This window comes from Danio rerio, chromosome 16, assembly GCF_049306965.1.
Source record: "Danio rerio strain Tuebingen ecotype United States chromosome 16, GRCz12tu, whole genome shotgun sequence".
In the NCBI taxonomy this organism is placed as follows: Eukaryota; Metazoa; Chordata; class Actinopteri; order Cypriniformes; family Danionidae; genus Danio; species Danio rerio.
Genome location: NC_133191.1, coordinates 35,223,949 through 35,245,929, shown reverse-complemented (window position 1 = coordinate 35,245,929; position 21,981 = coordinate 35,223,949). Strand labels below are relative to the sequence as shown.

Below are 21,981 nucleotides of genomic sequence, written 5' to 3'. Positions count from 1 at the left end.
TTGACGTGAGTGAACTACGTCACACGTAAAATATTTTCGACGCAGTGAACTACCAAGTCATGTACCGCATGAGGGCGCTCCTAAAAACATTCAACGAGCTTTTTGCTTTGGACCCGTTGTCATCACATTTTAGGCCGTTTTTTGTTGTTGTTCCTAAGCATTTCATCTCATTTAAATCCTACACACAGTCGCCCCATATAGAATCAAATAGTGGCATACTGTAATTTGATAAAAAAAAATACTACACTGAAAAGCAGCATGGCACCACTTCACTCCAGACACAGATGTGAGCCACATTTGCAATGTTTTTGTTCAGATTTATTGATATAGCAGTAGCACCCAGGTGAAACCCACGTGAACACTGGGAGAACATGCAAACTCCACACAAAAATGCCAGCTGAGCCAGCCAGGGGTCGAACCAGTGACCTTGCTGTGAGGCGATTGTGCTGCCCACTGCACCACCATGTCACTCTAATTTTTACAAATTATTTCATCATTCATAGGAGACTCAAGAACTGCGAAAACATACTCTTACATTTTTTAGAAACTTGCAACATAATTCGGGGTTGAAGGAGTTAAAATGGAAACAGTACTCTGACAGATTTGTGCAACACTTCCTTCTGAGATGATAAGTATCTTTGTAGTTATCACACCTTCATAACACTTAGGAAACTATAATAATATTTAAATTCTGTCTAAGAAAATGATTAAAAGACAGGCCCGTAGCCAGTCCATTGAAAGGGGTGGTTATTTTTCTGAAAAAGTGGACTTTTTGCAGTTATTCACTTCATGAGATTAAAATACTGCATTTACTCATTTTAAGCATTACTTTTTGCTGGATCAGCCTGCTGGATAGTGATCATAACCACACTTTTTGATGTACTAAAAATATTTTGTCAAAGTGCTTACCATACTCTTTTATCACGAGGTATTAATTTACAAATTTACATTTAAACTGTAAATCATTACAATTTTAGATTTGTCATAAGATTAGCATTTTAAACAAATTATAATTATAAACAAATATGAATATAAGACTTATTTTTGAAAACAATTGAATTATCATCTATCATTTAGGATAAAATATAAAAAAATTAGGAATCTGGTAAAACTTTAAACTAAAAGTGTAGCCTATAGGTCAATAAAACTGACCATGTCAGTCAACTTTCCACAGTCATAATTTGGCCACATGAAAAATTAAAAGTTTAATTTTTATTAAAGCCTTCTATAAGTATTTTCACAATTTATGATGGCACAGCAGACAAAACTGGGACAAACGAGCACATGTAAAGGCCAAATTCTGGACTTTGTCAGTGAGGGGTGGGTCTTTTGAGTCGCCTGGCTACGGGCCTAAAATAAATATATTTTTTAGTCTTTCTGGTTTGAAAATAAATGAAACACATCCAACTCATTGAAAAGGCTTGAGTTTATAAATAATCATGATTTTATTTTTAAGGAGGCACAGCGTATATGGCCTGCTGCTGTAAATAAAGTGCATTAATATACATCACTGAAACTTGTTCACTTTGACAAAATGTTCAAAGTAATACAAGCAAATTATGAAATGAGTAAACGTGCAAATAAACAGGCATAATATTGGATAAATATAAACATATATACACTACCACAGAGAGGGTTGAAGTCAAAGAGAATGACGCACAAATTCTTATGCTCACCAAGACCGCATTAAGTTGATCAAATACACAGTAAAACAGTAAATTGTCTATTTTAGAATCAATTTACTCCTGTGATGCCAATGTATTGAGCATCATTACTCCAATCCTTGGTCTTATTTTTATTTTCTTTGATTAGCATTTATTCAACACTATTTGTAATCCCCTTTCTGTCTCTTTTGATCAAATACGCTCACTCGTTTATTAAAAGCAAAAATCTGACTTAGACACTACACTTGGTGCGATACACAGCACTAAAGCCTTAATACGGCCTTGGATCTTCATCGGGGTCAAAAGCGTAATTGTTGTGTTGATTCCACTGTGTAGCTGCTGTGTGTTGAAAAGGCTCGTTCTCTGTATTTAGCAGCTTGGGTTCATGTTCTGCTTTCTGCATTGTGGCATTCAGCTCCTCAATTTGTCTGATCAGGAATTGCTTATCACGCTGTTCCTGTTACACACGGATAAAGACAAATCAAATTGGAAGCAAGAAAGTCTTTGTTCAGGTAAGCGTTCAAACTTCTTACTGTAAATATTACATAATTTTATTTTGTCTATGTTCTGTTTTTTTGTGCTGAAATGTATTCAAAGGACATTTAGCATATTATCAATAAATTAGGTAGTTACACAAATTTTACTTAAATATCTGCACATTTGGATGACATATATCCAAGTACTTACCAGTGCACACTGAGATTTCAGCAGCGCTACACTTTTCCCATGGACTGACGTTAATGCGCTCACATAGCACAGAAGGATGCTGTATATTAAAAATCACATACATGCAAAATCAGTCCTTGTCCGGCATTCCACATACATTAGAGGGGTATACATAAATGTTTTTATCACAGGATCAATTATCTCATGAGCAGTCCTCAATTAATAATCAGTATAAATAAAAAAATTGTAGTAAGTTTTAAAAAGTTTTTGATGTTTGTATATATTAATTCAATTCGGTTCATTCGGTTATCTTATTTCTATAGCGCTTTTACAATGTAGATTGTGTCAAAGCAGCTTAACCTAGAAGTTCTAGTAGATTGAAACTGTCAGTAGAGTTTTCAGAAGTGAAGTTCAGTTTAGTTCAGTTCAGTGTAAATAGTTATATAAATAGTTGTATATTAATTAATTTGATCTTTTTAGGGTGATTATTCTAACACCAGTCCAGAGACTGCAGATAAAAAAATAGCCTTTTGGTAAATCTGCCATATTGTAAATTTTTTTTGTATTAATATTGTGCATCGTCCCTGTCAAATAAACCTGAAACAAATAATTAAATCAATAAATAAGGGCTGTTGTACACTTTATATATTATGCCTGGGAGTATTTGGCATCTCTGTCCTTTGTTAATGTTAATTTAAGTTTATTTGGTAATGCTTTACAATAACAGTACATGAATAACGATGAGCTCATATTTAAACTAAGCTTTACTTTATTATGAACTAATGAAGAGTTAATGCATGTGCTAATCATGAACTAACTGTAACTACAACATGAGTCACATGAGTTTGTGTGTGAATAGTGGCCATCTTATTTACTTGTTACTATATGGTTGTTTGTAAACTTATGTATTAATTACCACATTTGTTTATGCTTAATTTAACCATCCTGAACTCACATGTTAATGTATAATTATATCATGATTTTATTTGGAGGGGCACATCATCAATAACCCATTCTCAACTACTCATGAACTCCTTATGTAGATCCGTCTAATGTGTTTACACTGAACAACAACAGAAAAGTGTTCTGTCAGCATCAACATCAACAGTTCAAACTCATAGTTAAGTATGAGTTAATGGTGATGTGCCCCTTCAAGTAAAGTCATGACATGCTTATACATTAACAGCTCACAAATCATGTTGGTAACATTTACTTTAAACTTAAATGTAATTTTTACATTATTAACAACATGCAATAACAAGTAATTAAGGTAGCTGTTATTCAAATTCCGACTCATGTTGTATTTAAAGTTAGTTCATGATTAGCGCATACAGTACATTAACTCATCATTAATTCATAATAATGTTAATTTACCTATGAACACATCATTATTCATGTACTATTATTGTGAAGTGTTACCATTTATTTATATATAAAATTAGTGCAATGTAGTTTGTTTGCAATTTCAGAGCATAGAGATTGGATGAAGTAAAACAATGGCTAGTCGATCTGTGCTCTGGCACTGCAATGTGAAGTTACGAGTGTAAAAGAGCCACTAACTCTGCAGCTCCACTGCAGGGTTTCATGTAAAAGCAGCGCTTCTAAATTGTAAGTGTGAAATGTTCCTTTACTTAGAGGTAAATGTGATGTTTACAATGGCAGTACATCCTGGGGTTAAGTGCAGGGTGAAAAGTCCTAAAATGTTCAAGATTTAAAGCAGTAGAAAACTGATAGTGTGTATAAAGTTTTACATGAAACCACACAGCACTGGTCAAAAGTTTAGGAGCAATAAGTTATTTTTAAATGTTTTTTTTAATTACTTATTCAATAATATTCACCAAGAACAATAACCAACAACATTCACAGAGGTGAATGTATTAAATGTAAAAAATTGTTAAATATATATTACAATTTCATATAATTGCTTTATAATTGTTTGTAGTTTCAAATTAAATGATTACATTATTTCTTTAATTACTATTACCATTAATAATAATAATAATAATAATAATAATAATAATACATATTTTTGAAGGATCATGTGACTCTGAATACTGGATTAATGAAGCTGAAAATTCATGATTAAAATCACTGGAATACATTAATAAACTCAATTATAATCTACTTTTGAACAGTTATTTTATAGTGCAATGAAATTTCACAATTGTACAATTTGTACTATATTTTTGATGAAATATATGCAGCCTTGGCGAGCATATCCTACTGACCCCAAACTTTTGACCAGCAGTGTATGTAGCAGGGCTGTTTATACAAACCAAGAGAAGATGAAGAGTGGAATAGAGCATTTCTGGGAGCCGATGTAAAACAGGAAAGCTCTACTAGTGGTGCTTAGCATGTTAACAGCTTGTGGTACAGCATCCCACATAGTTGGGTCAAGACGGAAAGGGCCGCAGCCATATGATGGATGGATCCTAAAACAGACTCATCATAAATCTTGACATACAGTAGGAAGAACCAAAAGTTGAGGTTTTACAGTGATGTCATAGAAGATGGAAATATTTCCCAACATTTATGGAGGAGAATCACTCACTTAGCAACACTGTAAAGCAGAACCACACTGGCCAACATCCATCCAAAGAGCAGAACCAACAGAAAGAAGAAGTTGGAGGTGGTGGATCTGAAGTTTCTTGTTGCCGGTTGACAGTTTTGGAAGAGAGTAATCTGACACAAGCAACAAAAATGACTGCAGATGACTGAAAACTTATATGTGCATCTTAAAGGATGTGCTCATGGTACCTTTTTGCAGTAATAAAAGATGACGAATTTGAGGGTGTTGATGAATGGCAGCAATGGACAGAAAAGAGCTCCAGTCCAAACCACCGTTTGACTGTAAACGAGAGCAAGAACATTTGGGGCAACCAGAAACTCTTGCCGTCCCACCAGCTGGCTCAGTTTGCATGAGCAATGATCCACCACGATCCTGAACATATAAAAGTAACAGACTTAGATATTTAACTAAATACTTGTATGAACCAACACACACAAAAGAAAGAAACATACCTGCGTGGAAACTCTACCAGAATCAGTGTAGCAACGGTAATCAGGAAGTCAAATAGAGTTAATTTATACATTTCCTGGCCAACTCGCGTCTCCCAGCACTAAACAGAAGGATTGAAAGAAGGATTGAACCTAAAATCATTTCTAAAATTGCAAAAATGTGAGACTCTGGGCAATAACCACTAAGATATCAATCCTAAAACTTAAACTATTCAAAAGTGTGAAGTTCTTCATTTCTCAGTTTAAGAATTGAATTTCTCTACTCTGCTTTTAACACAACTCAATCTCACATTTTAATTAGTAGACTCTTTGACCTTAATGATAACCTGGTGGGCTGGATTCTTAACTTTTTAACTAATCGAACGCAGTGTTAAAGGTGAATGGATGCTTCTCTGATAAAACTTGCTTCTGAACTGCTCCTCAACATCCTTTACACAAATATGTGCCAGAGTAGTTGGAAAAATAGAACCATATCAAGTATGCAGATGACACTGTCATTGTCAGCCAACTTTATGATAATGAGACAGGTCATTATCCAGTACTAACCGATTTTGTCAGATGGTGTGAGGAGTTATATCTTCAGTTAAATGTATTAAAGATAAAAAATATGATAATTGATTTTAGGAAGGCTGCTCACACACAGGTGAACGGTTCTATTAAAAATCAGACTGTCGCAAGTGTGCAATCATACAAATACTTTAGCACAATTATTGACTCTAAACTCTCCAGTTTCTCTCTCCCGACTATTCTTTTTGAGAAAGTTAAATCATTTCCATATTGATAAACACATGATGATTTTATTTTACTATGCTTTCCTTGAATCTGTTTTGTCTTTTAGTTTGGTGTCATGGTTTGGGAACCTTTCTGTTAAGAGTAAAAACAAACTAAATCAAATAGTTAAGTGGTCCAGTAAGCTGACTAGGGTGTCACTAGCCAATCTGAAGGCTGTGTACATCAGGAAAAAGAGAATTATAAGTTCAATGATAAGTGACACTGCTCATCCCCTACACTCAGAGGTTCTGCTCCTTTCTTCTGGTTGCAGGGTTCTAGTATCAAGCTGTAGAACTCATTCATTTATTTTCTTTTCGGCTTAGTTCCTTTATTAATTAGGGGTCACCACAGTGGAATGAACCACCAACTTATCCAGCACATGTTTGACCAAATCTACCTTTGGGTATAAATAAAGTAACCTAACCCAACCTACTCAGCAAAAATGCTTTAAATTGATAAAAAAAAATGCTGTTCTTTTGAATTTTGCTTTGCATAGAATATTATGTTTTCATCACTAAAAATAAAATATGTGTATTGAGCCCTAACATCAGCATAAGATCACTAGACACTAAGGGCCAAAAGACATAACAATATATAGGGTTAAGTACATATATTAAATATATTAAAACAATAACAACATATCTATATAGAAAAATTGCACAATTTAAGTTTTTATTACATCTTTGTTTAAACAAATATACATTAGTCAGCATTAAAATTCAAACAATGTAATCCTTTATATGGACTATATGGTAACTTCATTGACATTTACTATAATATATAAATATTTATTACAATATAATATATGAAGTCAAAATTATTAGCCCTGCTATGAATTTTTTTTTTCAAATATGTCCCAAATGTCGTTTAACAGAGCAAGGACATTTTCACAGTATTTCCTATAATATTTTTTCTTCTTATTTGTTTTATTTTGGCAATAACAAAATTAGTTTTTAATATTTTTAACACCATTTTAAAGTCAGTATTATTAACACTTTTAAGTATAATTTTTTTTGATTGTCTGAAGAACAAACCATTTTTATACAATGCCTTTTTTGCTAACTAGTGGTAGCGTATCTGATCTGAACAATTAATGAATAAGTGCACTTTTCGTTTACCTTGTATTGGTTATAATAATAACCGCAGAGTTTACAGTCATCACTGCCAATCTCTCCTTTACAGGTTATCTGCTCCCATAGTGTGTACAGCAAAACACCCAAACTGACCAAACGCAAGAACACTGCCCTACAACGAACAACAGAGAGAATAAGCAGCATTGCAAGAGCAGAAAAGAGAATTACAACAAAGACCAAATCAAAGAGAGCTGTGGATGGATGAACAATGCGTGAGTGTTAAGAGAATATGACAGGGTTTCATTTAAAATCATCTTTTTGTAAGCTATTTAATGAAGGTCTGCAAAGAGCTCTCATCGAGGGCTCTAACCAAGGTTAAACAAGAAGTGCTTATTATATTTCTGTTGTTTGTTCTCTTTGATATCTTCATTCAGTGCGGATGCAAGTGTTGATCAAACCTGAGCAAGGCTAGGATGACCGTGGTACTGGGGGAATACTTTTCCAGTAATGCAATCTTGTCACAGAGTAAAGGCACCACAAAATTGCTTGCTGTTATGACCATGGAGGGTAAGTACTGCAGCAGTAGCCCCGTAAATCCTGTTGTTTTCATAGACTTAGGAGTCAAAAAGAGAGATTAGCAACAATTAATTATTTCTGCTTATTACTACATGCCAACTAGCAGTCATTAGAGTATTAGTGAACTGACAAAAGTTTGATAAATGTGCATTTGAGCTGCTGGAGGCAAAGTGCATAATATAATTTGTTGTGAGTCATGCTTTACACTGGGGCTTTAAAATAGCTCATAAGATAAAGTAAACATACTTTAAATACATGTTCTGCTGACAGATTGGCACTTACATGAAATAATATAGTAATAAATGTGTCCTTCATTGTTTGTTCATGTTAGTAAATGCATTAACTAATATTAACTTCGTGTGTCGTATAGTAAAGTGTTGTCACTTTTTGATAGCAACAACTGTAAAACTAACGTATTGTAAAGTGATTGTTAAAACAGTTTGGTTAATTTCATGTCAATTTTTTAAAGCATGAATTTTTGTTTTTACAATATTAGTAAGTCATTTAATTTTAACCATTTGTGCAGATAATGTCTAGCACAGTCTAGATGGTTACTGTCGCTATATTTGTTTTCATAGCCTTTAATATGAACACTGCTTAAGATTCTCTGAAAAACAAAATAACAAGATATTTAGTTTATATAATTTTCAGAAATTCAGAAAAAATAAATAAATAAATAATACTAATATATACTTTTTGCCTTTTTACCCTACTGTGAATCAGGAATTAGCATCAATTACTGGCAATTATGGGATTTTATAAGCTGTCAGACTTTCTATTTCTTGTGGCCCTATCATACACCCGGCACATTAAGGTGCAAGACATGATTGGTTGCTATTTTTTGACCAGCGCAACAGTAATTTTCATGCTTTGTGCCAAGTTGTTTGGAAAGCGAGTCTAAAATCCAGCGCAGAGCCCATTAGTTATGCACCTATGCAGGTCCAAATGCTTACATATTGCTTGATACACACAGGATGTAGAGCAGTACACAAATATCTTTACATATGAAAAAAAAAGATTAAAATGTTTTTAAAATGATTAATTTCTACATTAATATAAAAACCACTGCCTCCATGCCTTCTTCATCTCAGTTGATCAAGTTTTGTTTAATGTGATTATCATTAGCATTATTATTTATTTTATGCATATTTATATTTGTTTTATTAAAGACAAGTTTTAAAACAAGTTTATTTGTCCATCTTTCAGGTTTTGGAGACGTATGCATCCCTATATGGGGCATAAGAATAGGACGTGTGTTTGGATATACTGTAACTCAGTTTTCGGGTCCAAGGAGCCATTCATTTGAGTGAAGAAATCATTCGTTTATGATTGCGTTTTATTTCTATCACACATTATAGTTAATTTTACATAAAGTCATAGTGTACACAACAATCTCTGGGCTTGCTGCATAACAAATACCAAAATTTTAACAATTTAAAAAACAATGAATCACTTTTTTCCATCGGATATTAGGCATGGACATATATACTGCGATCGTGACTTTCGAAAGTATTAAATCGCTTTGTAAACGTTTATTATTACCATTTCATGAATCTCCCCATTCAGTTGAATAGAGCGCTTGGACCCAGAAGCCGCTCCGCCTGACGTCACACTTAACAAGCGGATTATTGTTCATTTATCCATTTGCTGGAAATTAGAACTGAATTTAAAGATAGTTTTGAAACAAATCTTAGTGCTTAACAAACAGAATTAAATATGTAGGCTAATTACTTCAATGGAGAGAGTACAACACCGTTTCCTTACTCCATGAAACTAAAGGAGTAAAGTAAATACAAAACTAAACTAAAGAGAAAGTAAAGAGGCCAAATAAATGAGGCACATTCTTTATTCTTACACAGATGGTTGTTTAACTATTTTCTCACTAGTGAAGTGTTCAGTTTTTCTAACTTACGAAGTCCGCCATGTAAATAGCAAATGGGCCATGACCTTTAGACTTTGCACCTTGATTGCTTATATGGAGCCCTTAGTATTTTTTCATATAAAACTGACCTGGCTGAACTGTGTTGCCTTAGCAATGCCAAAGAAGGTTGCAACGATGAGTGTTAAGACTATTAGATTAAGGAAAATTCGAAGAGCATAGAGAGAGACTGTTTGGCCCAAAGTCAGCGAGGCAGCCTTCTTTTTAAGCCTCTCCTCTTCTAAATCCACCTGAGGAACAGAAAAACAGAGACAGATAGAGAAATAATCAAAATAATGACAGACAAAATATTTTACAAAAAGAACCTGTGCAATGAGTCACTGTATTTTCTAAGAATGCACTGATATAAATCGGCTGCTGATATTAGTCTAAATAAAAGCGATCAGCATATCGGCAATAATATAAAAACATAGGTACAGATGGTTTATTGATTACATGGAGGAAATCAGTTGCATGTCTGCTAAAAAATCCAACATTTTTTTCAGACCAAATTCATCAAATGCTTGGTGTGCACCAGGATTAAGTACTAGCACAAAAACCATTGGTTAGTTTTGGCTAAATCTATCTATTCTTGGCTACATCTTGGACAATATAAAAACTTGAAGTAAATCAGAAAAATGTATAATTTACACACAGCAACCACACGGCTTTATTTGTTGAGTTCAATGAATCTCTTCTTTTATATGTCAAATAAAAGTTAATTTTGTTAAAATAAATATTCAGGCTCATAATCAGGCGGGAAAGACCTTTTTTGACTGCTATGCCATCATAAATAGTGAAAGTAACTCATTGAAGAAGGCTTTAAGTCACTGGTCTCAAACTGGATTCCTGGAGGGCTGCAACTCTGCACAGTTTTGCTCCAGCCCTAATCGAACTCAGCTAATTCAACTAATCAAGGTGTTCAAGACTACTAGAGACTATTAAGCAGGTGTGAGTTGGAGGTGGTTGGAGCTAAAATCTGCAGAACTGTGGCCCTCCAGGGATCGAGTTTGAGACCTATGCTTTAAGTCATCTTTCACTACCTACTGTATTGTTGTTAAATAGAAAAAGCATATTGCAAGTAACTTTAACTCTAAATCATGAACATCTCGTTCTTGAAAGAAAAAATGACCAATAAAAAGGCGTGAAGTAAAAGGTAATTTTAAAGCATATTAAAGGTAATTTTAATACTAATCAGAATATTGTTGTTATCTATGAATTTTCAAATGTACTGTTTTACAAGAGAGGCTAGAAAAATCATTACAATAGTAATAATAATAATAATAATAATAATAATAATAATAATAATAATTATTATTATTATTATTATTATTTTCCCATCGATTTTCCCATCGATGCATCATAATATGATAGTTTAGCCGCGAGTTATGTCGTTGTTTGGGATACACACCCCAGTTTTTCACCTGCCTAATAAATGACAAGAAGCTTCAGTTTTAATAGATTAACTTTAATAGATAGCTTTTTTCTAATAATATATAATGTGATAAATTTGCATTTAAAGATAAATTGAATTAAATAATTATTTACTTTTTCATATTTCTTTAATCTAAATCTTTAGGAAATGTTTTTGGTACATCAAAAAGTGTGGTTATGCTAATCCAGCAAAAAATTGCTGAAAAAGTCACAAAAATCATATATTTAAACATCGTAGTTAAATAGAAAATGAGGTGAGTAACTGCAAAAACGTCCACATTTTGAAAAAAAAGAACCGGCCCTCTCAGCAGACTTATCATATAGCAAAAATCACCTTTGAAGATTGTCATTTTGTAATGTTTTGTTTTATCCATTTGGTAAAATATTAGATAGTTGAATGTTAAGCAGATCCAATCCATATTCCATCAAAAAATACCTCAGGGCATTTCATTTCTAGTTTTGGTTTCCCATGTACAGACCTGTAACCTGTAGCGAACGTTGTTTTGTTTAAGCTTTACAGCGCGGTCTCCTTGAAGACCGTGATCCCATCCTGTAAACACCAGCATACAGTAACCCCCGGCTGCTCCTGCACCCGTCTCTACAACAACACGAGCCGTACCACCCATTCTGTTGGACAGACGGAGACGTCAGCTTAATTCTACAGCAATGTTCTAACAACTCTGACAAAAGCTGACTCACCTAATAATTATACAAAAGAAGCAGAAGAGGAAGTAGAAAGCTGCAGTCAACAGGTAGGCCAGAGGGATGTTGTAAGAGAAGCCATCGCTTTCAATCATTGTATTATTATAATAGCCATAAAAAAGGTATGAATATTCCATAAAACCCTGATGGAGGAGATGACATTGATGAGTAATGATCATTATGCAATAATTCACCGACAAAGAAACAGCTCACATGTCAGAATAAATAAACTTGGAACAGTAGTTTCTGTAGCATACATTTTGTAAAAAAAAACATTGTGCATTTTATTTTAATTTGATTTACATTTAAGTTTAAATGAAAAGGTTGTATAATTGTAAAATTGTAAGAGCTGTTGAGCAATTGTAAAAGCTGGCATCTAAAATGCTAACAATGCTACATATTTAATACAGTTCACTTACATTACCATTTAAAGACTGGGATCAGTTATATTTTTGCATTTAAAGTTTAGTTAAGTTAAGTTAAGTTAAGTTAAGTTGTACAGACTGACATAGTTAGAAATATACAGTATTATAACAACTGTTTCATCAGGCAATTTCAAAATTCTCACCCATAATTCTGATTTGCCATCCCAGGAATAAATGACACTTCATTTAAAAAAATTTCAACATAAAACATTCATTTTGAATTTACATACATTTCATGATGGTGAGTATAATGGACTTTTTAATAGTATACATTATATATAGTTGAAGTCAGATTTATTAGCCCCCTGTTTATTTTTTCCCCAATTTCTGTTTAACAGAGAGCAGATTTCTAAACATAATAGTTTTAATAACTCATTTATATTAACTGATTTATTTTATCTTTGCCATGATGACATAAATAATATTTGACTAGATATTCTTCAACACATTTCTATACAGCTTAAAGTGACATTTAAAGGTTAATTAATTTAATTAGGTTAACTAGGCAGATTAGGGTAATTAGGAAAGTTATTGTATAACGATGGTTTGTTCTGTAGACCATCAAAAATATATGTTGCTTTAAGGGGCTAATAATTTTGACCTTAAAATTCAAAACTGCTTTTATTCTAGCCGAAATAAAACAAATAAGACTTTCCCCAGAAGAAAAAATATTTTCAGACACAGACATACTGTGAAAAATTCCTTGCTCTGTTAGAGCATTTGGGAAATATAAAAAAAATAATAATCAAGGAGCTAATAATTCTGACTTTAACTGTATATTAAGGCGACACGGTAGCTCAGTTGTTAGATTCAAATTGCGTTTAAATTCACATTTTAATAGGAAACTATACAATATTATATTTCTGCAAATACATTAGATTAGTCAGTACTGATGCCACATCTGGAACTAATCTAACAAAATAACTTATGATAACAGTCGACAATTAGTACACCCAAATTAATGTTAGGGAAAATAATAAAAAAAAAAAAAGGAGCAAAATTTAAGAAAAACAAATTTTTTAAATAAAATTTGTAGAAAGTTTGTAGTTTTTTTCCCAATATTTTGCTTTAACTTAAGTGTATTATCTTTTTTATTTCTACAGATGTTTGGTGACTAACATATTAAGTTAATAAATATATTTGTTTATTAAATCTTTTTAGTTCAAATGTACCAAAATATAATAGCTATATTCACAGAGGAATGGATAAAATGGATATATAAATATTATTACCAAAAATCTGATTTGCCACCCAAGGAATAAATTATACTTTATTTAAAACAGTTATTGATATGTTGTATATATAAAAAATATTTTAAATCGTGATAGTTCTCAATATGATTGTATTTTTATAAATTTCAGTATTTCTGAATCTTTATTGTGTACTGAAAAATATCTATAAATCTGTCCATACCGTGCCTGAAACCAGGTCCAGAAAGTAGTTGAAGAACACCATAAGAGCATCAGGTTTTGGATCATACTGCATGCAGGTCTCTAAACCTGTGGCAATCAGAATAATCCAAATGTGATTTAAAAGTTCCTATACAGTGAATTCACACCAATTTAATGAAGACAGAAATCCAAAGAGTGTTTTTTCAAATGAATACTGTGTTAAATGTTTAAATGAAAGTAGCATTTCAACAAAGAGTGTTATTCCTTATTGTGTTTAACCCCTTAAACTAATATAATTAAGAAAAAAGAAAGCAAGATTAGTAAAATTGCACAGCAAACTATCACAAACTGCAAGAATCAATTTTGCTCAACATAATGAAAACTTACTAGAACAAGGAAGAAATGATCTAATTTAATCTGTTAACCACAATAGTCAAATTCTTTGTAAAGTGATTTATCTTTTAATGATTAGTTACTGAAATGAATTATTAACCAGATCAACCGATGCTTCAGAACAAAACATGCCATAAGTGCTGTTGTTTTTTTTATTTATTTGAAAGACTTTGTAAAGTATAAATAGATGGATGTTGCCAGACTGGTTATGCTGGTTTCATGAATACTCAAAATGATCTCAGGCCAAACAAAGAGGATTGTGGTATCCGGTAAACGGCAAGAATCTTCCCATTAGAGGCACTGACGTGTGACAGTCTTTGCGTTTGTGTGTGGGAGACTGTGTTCCTACCTGTTGTGTTGACTATAGTGATGTTGGAGGTGGAGTTGAAGTTCAAGGAGCGAAACACAATGCTGGGAATGAGCACAAACGCTGCGATTAACAAAGAGGACAGAAAGTTGAGAATCACCAGAAATCTCAGGAATAGAAAGTAGGACTGGACTCCTCCACCAAAGTGACCTATGAGCAAAACAAGTGGGAAGGGGAAATGAGAATACATTTAGTTTGATTGTTGCTATTAACTTAATTTTATCATGTTCCAGAGCTTCTTTTACTAGACGAGCAGTGTACTAAATGAGAACAGCATATGTTTTTAATTAAACACTTTTATATCTTTGTGCATAGTTTATACAGTGCTGGGTCATAAAAATGATATGTAATAGATTTTATCATGTTTTGAAAAACTCAAACTCGGGTTACAGTTCATTTTTATTGTTTACATTCAGACAAAGGCAGTAAATTATTCACAATTTATTGATTGTCTTTAATTTAAATGTTCTATATTTAAATTGCTGTATTTTACAAAACATATAGGTCAAAGTCAGAATTATTAGCTTACGTTTGATTCTTTTTTTTTTAATATTTCCCACATGATGTTTAACAGAGCAAGAACATTTTCACAGTATGTCTGATAATATTTTTTCTTCTGGAGAAAGTCTTATTTGTTTTATTTTGGCAAGAATAAAAGCAGTTTTTTTATTTTCTAAACACCTTTTTTATGGTGAAAATTATTAGCCCCTTTAAGCTATAATTTTTATCCATAGTCAACAGAACAAACCATCATTATACAATAAACTAATTACCCTAACCTACCTAGTTAACCTAATTAACCTAGTGATGCCTTTAAATGTCACTTTAAGCTTTATAGAAGTGTCTTGAAAAATATCTAGTCAAATATTATTCATCATGGCAAGGTTAAAATAAATCAGTTATTAGAAATGAGTTATTAAAACTATTGTGTTTATAAATGTGTGTATGAGTGTGTGTGGATGTTTTCCAGTGATGGTTGCAGCTGTAAGGGCATCCGTTACGTAAAACATGTAGGATAAGTTTGTGGTTCATTCCGCTGTGGCAACCCCAGATTAATAAAGGGACTAAGCCGAAAAGAAAATAAATGAAAGTATGAATAATAGTTAATTAATGTTTAATAGCTAATTTAATTTGTCAATGCCAGAATACCAGTACATTACAGTGTTTTATTGTTATAAGACGACGGTATTCAGCTCAAAGTCTTTGAAAACTTAATTAAAATTTATTTTAATAAATTCCAGCCAAACTAAAATAAAGAAGACTTACTCCATAACAAAATATATAGGTTTATAATATAATATAGTAGGAATTAATATGAATAATTTCCTTGCTCTGTTAAACATCGCTGCAAATATTTGAAAAGGAATACAAATGTCACAGAAGTGCTAATAATTGTGTCTTCAGTTGTGTATATAAAAATACAAAAAAGGTTTCCCAGAACTGGGTTACAGCTGGAAGGGCATCCACTGCATAAAACATATGCTGGAATAGTTGGCTGTTCATTCTGCTGTGGCGACCTCTGAAATAGAGACTAGGCCTAGGAAAATTATTGAATAAATGAATGAATATATGAATGAATGAATGAATGAACAAAATTTCACCTCCTATTCTTTGGATCCCCCTCTTCCACAAAACAAAATAGCTGAGAATATTTTTGGCCACCTCACAGAAACGCCGAAATGTCTGTGAATGTTTAATATTCCAAGAGCTGGACACAACTGGAACTCTCATCTGCTGCACCTGCCTGAAAGACAGAAACAGAAACAACCCATGATAGTTTATATAGTAACTGTATAACTACAGTTGAGGTTAAAATGATTAGCCCTCCTGTGATTTCCCCCTTTTCAAATATTTCCTAAATCATGTTTAACAGAGCAAGGAACTTTTCACAGTATTTCCTTAATATTTTTTCTTCTGAAGAAAGTCTTATTTGTTTTATTTCGGATAGAATAAAAGCAGTTTTTTATTTTTCTTAAACTATTTTAGGGTCAATATTATTAGCCCCTTAAGCTATATATTTTTCCAATTGTCTACAGAACAAACCATCTTTATACAACAACTTCCCTAATTAACCTAGTTAAGCCTTTAAATGTCACTTTAAGCTGAATAGTAGCATCCTGAAGAATATCTAGTAAATATTATTGATTGTTATCATGGCAAAGACAAAATAAATCAGTTATTAGAAATGAGTTATTAAAACGATCATGTTTATAAATGTGTTGACAAAAATCTCCTTTCCATTAAACAGAATGTAAATAATATATACAGGGTGGGCTAACAACACAGGAAGTCTAATATTTCTGACTTCAACTGTATATGAAAACTTTCTTAACTGAATTTCTGTGATTATTTCTGTCAGAAATTCGTTGGACAGAGAAATAGACTAACTGTTCCCTTTCCATTCCAGTTTTGATAATGTAAAAGTTGGTTGCTGTAAGAAGATAATGGATGTCTACCTTACTGCTCTCTTCAGACTCATGTGCAGCGGCAGCTCGCGAAGGTTACGTGTTTCACTGGAGTCTTCAGCATCTTCAGGAGGAGGAGAAGCCCAGTCAAACTGAACCCCGCTGCTCTGCTGAGCAGGAGCCGGAGCCGCAACTGTCCGTAACCTCAGGGAATGCTGGGAGACATCGGGACTAGGGTAGTCTGATGGTGAAAACACATGTTTTTAAAAGCAATCACTTTTACAAAGTATGACAGAGGAGAGCGTGGATAGTTGCAACATGACTTATTCACTGTAAAAATGTTGGGTCACAAGTCCTTCATGTTGTCCCAACACAAGTCAATTAAGTTAACCAAACTGTTTATACAAATTAGATTGAACATAAAACAATTAAGTTGTCCTCGAAAAACAAAACAAAAAAAATTGTGTTATTTCAGCTCAAGTAGTTTAAACAAGTAGCAACACTTTTTTTTTTTTTTTTGCTTGTAAGAGCAACAAATAATAACTTGACTTCTAGTTGACCATTTAGAAAAGTGGCAGAAGGTAGATTTTACTGCAGAAGACCTACTGTAACCCACATGGACCCAAGATTCTCACGGAAATCAGTCAAGTTTGGTAAAGGAAAAATCATGATTTGTGGTTACATTTAGTATGGGGGTGTGCGAGAGATCTGCATAGTGGATGGCAACATCAACAGCCTGAGGTATCAAGACATATGTTCAGCCCATTACATTGCAAACCGCAGGAGAGGGCAAATTCTTCAGCAGGATAGCGCTCCTTCACATACTTCAGCCTCTATATCAAAGTTCCTGAAAGCAAAGAAGGCTCCAGGATTGGCCAGCCCAGTCACCAGACATGAACATTATTGAAAGAGTATGGGGTAAGATGAAGGAGGAGGCGTTAAAGATGAATCCAAAGAATCTTGATGAACTCTGGGAGTCCTGCAAGAACGCTTTCATTGTCATTCCAGATGACTTTATTAATAAGTTATTTGAGTCATTGCACAGATGTATGGAAGCAGTCCTCCAAGCTCATGGGAGTCACTCACAATATTAATTCTTTTCCCACTGCATCTTGACTTTATATTCTACACCACAGGTGTCAAACTCAGTTCCAAAAGGGCCGCAGCTCTGCACAGTTTAGTTCCAACCCTAATTAAACACACCTGATCAAACTAATTGAGTCCTTCAGGCTTGTTTGAAACCTACAGGTAAGTGTGTTGGAGCAGGGTTGGAACTAAACTGTGCAGGGCTTCGGCCCTCCAGGAATTGAGTTTGACACCCCTAATCTACACTGAATATTATTTCTGTTAAATGACAAGACCTTTGTCTCAACAAAGTCAGACCTTTCTGTCCTAATTAAATAATTAATAATCAAGGCTTATATTCTATTTTGATAAAATAAGTGTAATCTAGAGGCCTTTGCCTTTCATTTAAGCCACTTCTGATACCAAATGATCAACTAGAAGTTAAGTTATTATTTTAGTCCTAAAACTTGCATAGGCGACAAGACATTTGCCAGGTAGTGTAGTGTCTTTATTTATTTTATTTATTTATTTTTTACAGTATTCTACGAGAGTGGAAACCAACAGCAGATATCTGTTCTAAAGTCAGCAGCAAATACAGTGAAGGATGAAGGCTGTCTCACACACACACACACACACACACACACACACAGACACGCACACACACACACGCGCATACACACATGCATGCACGCGCGCACGCACGCACGCACGCACGCACGCACGCACGCACACACACACACACACAATATATTTCTAATAATTGACCAAAATGTGGTTGTTGCGTTTCTTTTACTAGCCTGTCTTACATGGCCAATTTAATGTATTTAACAATTTGCCCAATTTACATTTAGACTGTTTACAAATGAAATAAAGTCCTATATGATGTTTTAGATTTTTCTTAAATAGGTTTTAATTACTTGAGATGAGTTGCAGCGTTTGACTTTTTTCAAGTTTAAATTCTACATATGGCCTATCATATGTACAAACGTTAATGCAATGTGAGTGGGTATCTGGTACATGTGGGTTTAAATTTTGAATATATAAAAATGTTATACAAAAAAATGGAGATATAGAACAAACAGTCTCTGAGAAACTGAAGGAAATGCAAAAGCTGTTGCAACCTTACCCGCTCTTCCCTATATTAAAATGATGTTTACTGTACAGACACAGTCAAGTACAGTACAAAATGGGAGAGCTCCTGAAATGTTCTATGCACTACATATCTATACATAGCCCTGACCTATATATCTCTGTCCATTTAAAATAGAATAGAGTTCACATTAAACATGGGGCATCTAAGCACTGTTAGCTTTGCTCTATTTAGTGTGAAATTTTTTAATCACAAAAGAACATGGCAATGCCAAATTTAAAAGCTGTTATTTGATTGAGTAAATACATGCTGTCACACGCAAAGATAAGATAGATGAAAGTAGGCTAATGTAGTTTCATTACAATATTCTCTAGAGCAGTTCATGTATTTATGAAACTTTTGTTTGAATCAGATGCTGTAAACAAGGCATTAATCTCTTAACATTACTTGCATCATGCATTTTGTTTAAAAGAAAAAATTTATATATATATAAAGTGTAGAATTGCTCAGAAAAGTTTTGTAAAGTTTAGACAGCGAACCCACACAATGAATAAGTATTTGCAGTTGTGATGAATAATCAAAATGCCTGATTGGATTGCATCTATAAGCACAAGTGAAACATATGACCTTGATTATAATTTTCTGTAGTGTCTGTAGTAGAAAAAAGAGCAAGGACCTTTTTTGTAGGACATTTTTTGTCACTTGCCTCTATTAATAAAAAAAAATAAAGTTAGTTACTTTAATAATCTTTAAAACTAATAGTGTAGATTCTATTAAATGTAGCACTTTCTGGGTTAATTGTTATTTTGTGTAAATTAGTTCACTTACACTACCTGACTTAAGTTTTGTTGCCTATCCAGGTTTTTGGAACAACAAATAATAGCTTGACTTTTAGTTCATTTGATATCAGAAGTGGCTTATATAAAAGGCAAAGGCCTCTAGATTACTTATTTTACCAGAGTAAAATGTGATCATGCCTTGATTTGAACTATTTAATTAGTACAGTCTGACTTTGCTTAAACAAAAGTCTTGTCACTTAACAGAAATAATGTGCAGTATAGAATAAAGTCATGGTGCAGTGGGAAAAGAATTGATATTGTGCGTGACTCCCATGACAACTGCATCCACACATCTCTGCAATGACTCAAATAACTTATTAATGAAGTCATCTGGGATGGCAAGGAAGCGTTCTTGCAGGACTCCCAGGGTTCATCAAGATTTTGCCTCCTCCATCTCACCCCAGACATGCTCAATAATGTTCATGTCTGGTGACTGGGCTGGCCAATCCTGGAGTAGCTTGACCTTATTTGCTTTCAGGAACTTTGATATGGAGGCTGAAGTATGAGGAGTGCTATCCTGCTGAAGAATTTGCCCTGTCCTGTGGTTTGTAATGTAATGGGCAGCACAAATATCTTGACACCTCAGACTGTTGATGTTGCCATCCACTATGCAGATCTCTTGCACGCCCCAATACTAAATGTAACCCCAAACCATGATTTTTCCTTCACCAAACTTGACTGATTTCTGTGAGAATCTTGGGTTCATGCAGGTTCCAATAGGTCTGCTGCAGTATTTGTGGTGATTGAAATGCAGTTCAACAGATGATTCATCAGTAAAATTTACCTTCTGCCACATTTATAGATGGTCAACTAGAAGTCAAGTTATTATTTGTTGTTCTTAGAACTGGGACCAACGACAAGACTTTTGTCAGGTAGTGTATATAATGTGTAAATAATATCTATTTTAATTGCTATTACAATTTTTTGCATTTTTTTCTGATACTGATACATAGTATAAACTGTAAAAAAGCAGGATTCCACACAATTCCTTTATGTTGTCCCAACAAAAATCAATTACATTAGCTTAAGATTTTTTTTTTCAATTTTAAGTTGATTGAACATAAAATAACTAAGTTGTCCCCAAAAAACAAAAAAATTCTGTTAATTTAGCTCATTTTAAATAGGAATAAGCAACATTTGATTAGCTCTGACAGGATTGAACATTACATAATTTCATAACATATTAGAAATTGTCAAATAGTCCCCAAAATGTCAAGATTTTCCAGTTATATGGCTATAAGTGTATGAATAAATAAAGTAATAATCAGAATTATAAATAATATTATAAAACAGTGTAGCCATAGACAAGCATTTGCAACTCTAACCTGTAATGTAATTTATGTCCTCTTATGCTCATATGAACAACATTAGCTCTTAAATAGACATTCACTCTTACCTGGAGGTGGATGGACTACATCGTTGAATTCTCTTAGCTCCATCAGAAATCAGATGGACACCACATAAAATGAAGACGACAAACAACACAATACCAAAATAGCAGTACTCAGTAGTGCATAGTTACAGAGGCAAATTCCCATTGACGGAGAAGAGCACAGGCGTGTCAGGACTCTGTCATGTGGACTTTGAGTCTCATGGAAATAAACTTTGGAAACACTTCCTTGTTCTTATTGCCAGCTGAACACCAGCCTTACAAGCTAGAAACATTAACTGTGTCTTGTCAGACCCCGAACACAAAGGCAACTTATTGACAGATTGTGTTACCATGTGTGGTACTGATTACACACACACACACACACAAACTCATGTAGTTAGAATATTTATAAGGTAAATGCGATTTAACTGATTGCAGATTTAATAAATTAGTTAATATTGTTTAAATAATGACTAATAATTAAAGAAAATATTAAAATGTGTTCAAATGTATTGTTTGTTAGTTGTTCCTGTGGTTTAGTTCTCATTAAATCCTTTTTGTTCCATGGATCAAAGTAGATTACATTCAAGTATGTTCTTTAACTAAACAGTCTAAAACTTTGAACTAAAATGATAGTAACTAAACTAAAATGATAGTGGTGCCATGGCAAAACTCGGCACTGGGTAGTTTCTGGGGTGTTCTGGGTGGCTGCCAACACAGTTAACATGTTGACAGCATGATGGTACTAGCAAAATTAGCACGTTAACACAACTAGAACACATCAGCACGATGCCAACATGTTGCTAACATCA

The 21,981-nt window shown here is 33.4% G+C and overlaps 1 protein-coding gene across 1 annotated transcript; it reads right to left on the bottom strand.

Annotated features, from left to right (window-relative positions):
• Positions 1–1,425: 1,425 nt before the first annotated feature.
• tmc4 (transmembrane channel-like 4) lies at positions 1,426–21,554 on the bottom strand. Its single transcript, XM_002664937.7, has 16 exons — positions 21,194–21,554; positions 16,855–17,044; positions 16,000–16,142; positions 14,381–14,548; positions 13,661–13,746; positions 11,820–11,965; positions 11,600–11,747; positions 9,779–9,937; positions 7,651–7,805; positions 7,238–7,364; positions 5,352–5,449; positions 5,088–5,271; positions 4,882–5,012; positions 4,607–4,762; positions 2,352–2,430; positions 1,426–2,121 (listed from the first exon to the last, which is right to left on the bottom strand). The coding sequence occupies exons 1-16, from the start codon at positions 21,234–21,236 to the stop codon at positions 1,936–1,938; spliced, it is 2,199 nt and encodes a 732-aa protein (XP_002664983.2). The 5' UTR covers positions 21,237–21,554; the 3' UTR covers positions 1,426–1,935.
• Positions 21,555–21,981: the final 427 nt, after the last annotated feature.